The following is a 4406-nucleotide window of genomic DNA, read 5'->3' on the forward strand; positions in this document are numbered from 1 at the left end:
CCTTTCAACGCCGCCACCACGCAAATCGTGCCCTTCCTTAGCCTCGGCCTCGGCGTCCACGATATGTTCTTGCTGACGCACACGTACGCAGAGCTATCGGTGCGCGAGGTGCCGAGCGGCGAGCAAACCGGAGTCGTTCTCAAGCGCACGGGGCTCTCGGTTCTCCTCGCCGGGCTCTGCAACGTCGGCGCCTTCTTCGCCGCCGCCCTCATACCCATCCCGGCGCTGCGGGTCTTCTCCCTTCAGGCTGGCATTCTACTGCTCTTCAATCTCGCCGCGATGCTTCTCGTGTTCCCGGCGATGGTGAGCCTGGACCTGCGTCGACGACGTTCCGGGCGTGCAGACATTCTCTGTTGCTGTCTGCCAGCGCGCGATCGACTCGCCCGGGGCTCCGGGGCTAGAGTGGCTGGACCCGTAATCAAAGCCAGGGAGGCACTCCAACCGGAGGCGTGGCTCGAGGCAGGTGAGAAGCCTAACGCGGCCATGAACGGCGACGCGGCTGAGGCGGGCGAGGCCGAGAGCCTCACCGGTTGCACTCAAGACGATTGCCTCGGCTTCTCGCTAACTCAGTTGGCCGCCAGGCACTACGCGCCCATGCTCACTCGACCCGCTACCAAGGTACTCGGTATCATGCTGCTCGCCGGACTCCTGGCCGGCAGCGCCTGGCAGGCGATGCGCCTCGACGACGGCCTCGAGCTCGCCGACCTCGTACCACGGGACTCGGACGAGCACGCGTTCCTAGCCTCCCAGGCCAAACACTTCGGATTCTACAATATGTACGCGGTGACCGGCCGTGACTTCGAGTATCCCAATAATCAGCGCCTTTTATACGACTATCACGAAGCGTTCATGCGCGTGAAGCGTGTCATAAAGAACGACGATGGTGGCCTTCCGGAATTCTGGCTGAGCCTATTCCGCGACTGGCTCAAGGGCCTCCAGCTCGCTTTCGATCGCGACTACAAAGCCAATTGCATAACCCCCGAGCGCTGGTACAAGAACGCTAGCGACGAGGGCATTCTTGCTTACAAGCTGCTCGTGCAAACCGGTCACGTCGACAATCCGATCGATAAGTCCCTGGTGACGCAAGTGAGACTCGTGAATTCCGACGGCATCGTCAATCCCCGTGCTTTTTACAATTATTTAAGTGCTTGGGCGTCGAACGATGCCCTCGCCTACGGTGCCTCCCAAGCGAATCTTCGCCCCGAGCCACGTCAGTGGATATACAGCAACGACCACGAGCTCAAGATACCTAAGAGCATGCCACTTACGTACGCGCAGATGCCCTTCTACTTGCACAAGCTCACCGACACCTCCGAAATCACCGAGCTCATCGGCAGCGTTCGCAAGCTTTGCCGACGCTTCGAGGAACGGGGTCTGCCCAACTTCCCCTCGGGAATACCATTCCTCTTCTGGGAGCAGTATATGGATTTGCGTAGCTGCTTGGGTATGGCATTGCTGGCGGCCCTTGGCGCGAGCGTCACCATCGTTGGACTCCTCCTGCTTAATCTCTGGGCGGCCATCCTCGTAGGCACGTCCCTTGCGGGCGTTGTCCTCCAGCTCCTAGGCATCATGGGCCTCTGCGGGATAAAACTGAGCGCGGCCCCGGCGGTACTCCTCGTACTAAGCGTCGGCGTTGCCGTGCACTTTAGCGTTCATATCTGTCTGGTAAGTTCATCGTTCGGCCTACGAGCTCCTCACCCCCATTCGCATCCGATCCCCTTTTATCACTGATGTGACGTTACAGAGCTTCGTGACCAGCGTGGGTAGCAGAGATCGACGGGTGCGTCTTGCCCTGGAGCACATGTGCGCCCCCGTGATGCACGGTGCTTTCACCACACTCCTGGCCGTTTTGATGCTCGCCTTCTCCGAGTTCGAATTCATCGTACGCTACTTTTTCTTCGTGTTGGTCTGCTTGGTTGGGATCGGCCTCCTCAATGGCCTCTTCTTCTTTCCGATTCTTTTGTCGCTGATCGGTCCATCGGCCGAGGTCGTTCCCACCGAGCATCCAGATCGCATTTCCACACCAACACCACCGGCGTCGCCCATTTTGCGCAGATCGGCCAAACCCCCGGCACCACCGAGACGGCCTCACAAAGTTGAGAACGCGCGCCTTCATGCCGAGCCCTCGCTCACGACCATCACCGAGGAGCCGAATTCGTGGCACAGCCAGCAGGAGTCGTGCATCATCGTGCAGCCGGAAGTGAAGGTCGAGACGTCGACTTGCGCCAATCAGGTGGGTGGCTGTCGTTTAAGAAACGTGGCTCAACATCTATTTGTTGTCTAATTTTATTGCCGTTTAAATCGAATTTCACTAATGGATGCAACTTCTGTGCAACTTTTATTTTTGGTTGATCTCCATCGCTGACTGCCCATGGCTACTAATAGAACTGTAGCGGATCCGACACGAGTGGCTCTAGTCGAACATCCCCGGTTCCACCGCCATCCCACATCACAACGAAGGTCACAGCTACGGTCACGGCCAAAGTCGAGGTCCACACTCCGCTGACCAGTAAGTGTCAACTTAGATAAGCGATTTGTTGTACTTTCCTATTCTCTTCCCACGCTACCCCCTCCCCCCTCACCTTACGCTTAGGCCACAACTCTTTGTCAAATCAAGATTTCGATACAGCTGTTGTAGGTGGAGGAGAACGCGGCGACAAGTGCCGTCACACCAGCTCCAGCGGTAGACGAAGCTCACGCTGCAGCACCTCAGTCAACACGACCGAATCTTCCGGTTCGAGTTCTGAGCCGGATTCTGATACAAACACGAACAACAAGCGTAAACAGGAGGAGGAGTATGCGGCGGGACGACCGGCAACTGCCACTTTATTATCGCGCAAAGCGGGAACATCCAGAAGGCTGACTAGATTATAGGTGTAAAAAGAAATAAAGACGAAGAAGAAAATGGGAAGAAAAATGAAAAAGATATAAAGAAACGATGCGATTACAGTAACTTCCGTACGCTCCTTTTTTTCTTCTTTTGTTCTATAAACGCATCTTTGCTGATCGACACGAGTGTTCTTACCTTGGTTAAGAACTTGCGACTGACAGAATATAAAAAAAATTCGAGTTTTTTTATCGTATCTCTGTATTAATATTATTATAGTTTCTAATATGTTACCTGTACTTACATTGTTATCATTTGAAAAGGCTCTAAAGAGAGAGAGAGAGAGAGAGAGAGAGAGAGAGAGAGAGTGAGAGTGAGTGAGCGAGTGAGCGAGTGAACGTTGATAAACCGATCGCAATATTAAATTATGTTACGAGAAAAACTCGAGTTTTTTCTATTTTATAAATTTTATACATAAACGAATATTTCTAGTTGAGCGACAAAAAACAAAGTATTACATAACTAGGAATAAATTTTGTCAATTCATAATAATAATACATGCGTCCAAGATAGCCCTTGAATGACTAGAAAAATAGCCGGCCAAATCCAAGTTCCTGAATCTTTTAAAATGTACATGGTCCATAATATAATAAGCGACCAACGTTTGAACGCATTTGTCATTGAGGTTGTCTCAATTTTTGTACATAGGTTTTATCGCGAATCGCGAAGGAGTGGTGCGAAACTAGTTCAATTTGTTACCAGTGGCAGTGTGAAGTTTATTTGAAACTCCCAGGAAACAGCTATGGTAGAGATTCTCTATAAACTACTTTTTTTTTGTTTTTTTTTTTTTTTTTTTTTTTAAATCATTTCATATACTTTCTTTTAATTACTTTCAAAGCAAAGAATCATCTAAGTTCAAGCACCATATTTATTTTTCGCCAGCATTAATCAATGTGCAGTGTGTGAGTGTGTGACTTCAGCGAAATGAATCTTGATTTATTTATTATTTATTTTAGTACACTTATCTTTTGAATTCTGAGGAAAGCTGATTGGGCTATAATGTCGCAAGCTTGTTTTGCATTTTTCAGAATTCAAAATACTCTAAATACCATGAGTATTTAAAAACTTAATTCATACTGTAAAATGTTAGTTTTGTGCTTTGGGTTGACCTGTAAAAAGTTTGAATTATTTATGACAAGCCCATGAAATATTGTAGAGTAACTTTAGTGATTAATTTAAAACAATCAGCATTGTTCTACGTGAAATAAACGCGTGATTACACCTGAAAATGTATAAATACATAATGTAATATATATACATATGCACATACCGATATATATATATATATATATATATATATACAGACATACACATACACAATAATATAGTATACTGTGAAATGTATATCTTGTAGAAGAAAATTCATCTGTCTCTAATAAATTCGATTGAAATTGTGTTTTGGATTAAAAAGAAAAAGTTTAATTTCGAGTCATGTTTGTATACAACTTTTATTATTTAAGTTGCGATATTTAATAAAAGGAAGAGAGTCCTATACGATAAGACTAACCATAGAGTTGCT

At 48.1% G+C, this 4406-nt stretch overlaps 1 protein-coding gene across 1 annotated transcript in view; it reads left to right on the top strand.

The window, feature by feature from the left end:
• Positions 1-3184, top strand: part of ptc (protein patched) — a 20892-nt gene extending 17708 nt beyond the window's left edge. Inside the window, 4 exon segments of the mRNA XM_011506046.1 lie at positions 1-1665; positions 1745-2233; positions 2386-2509; positions 2630-3184. The exon segment at positions 1-1665 is cut by the window's left edge and continues 16 nt beyond it. Coding sequence (XP_011504348.1) covers positions 1-1665; positions 1745-2233; positions 2386-2509; positions 2630-2874 — 2523 coding nt within the window. The 3' untranslated portion in view covers positions 2875-3184.
• Positions 3185-4406: the final 1222 nt, after the last annotated feature.

The sequence above is a fragment of the Ceratosolen solmsi genome, unplaced genomic scaffold (assembly GCF_000503995.2).
Source record: "Ceratosolen solmsi marchali unplaced genomic scaffold, CerSol_1.0 scaffold7, whole genome shotgun sequence".
NCBI classification, from domain to species: Eukaryota; Metazoa; Arthropoda; class Insecta; order Hymenoptera; family Agaonidae; genus Ceratosolen; species Ceratosolen solmsi.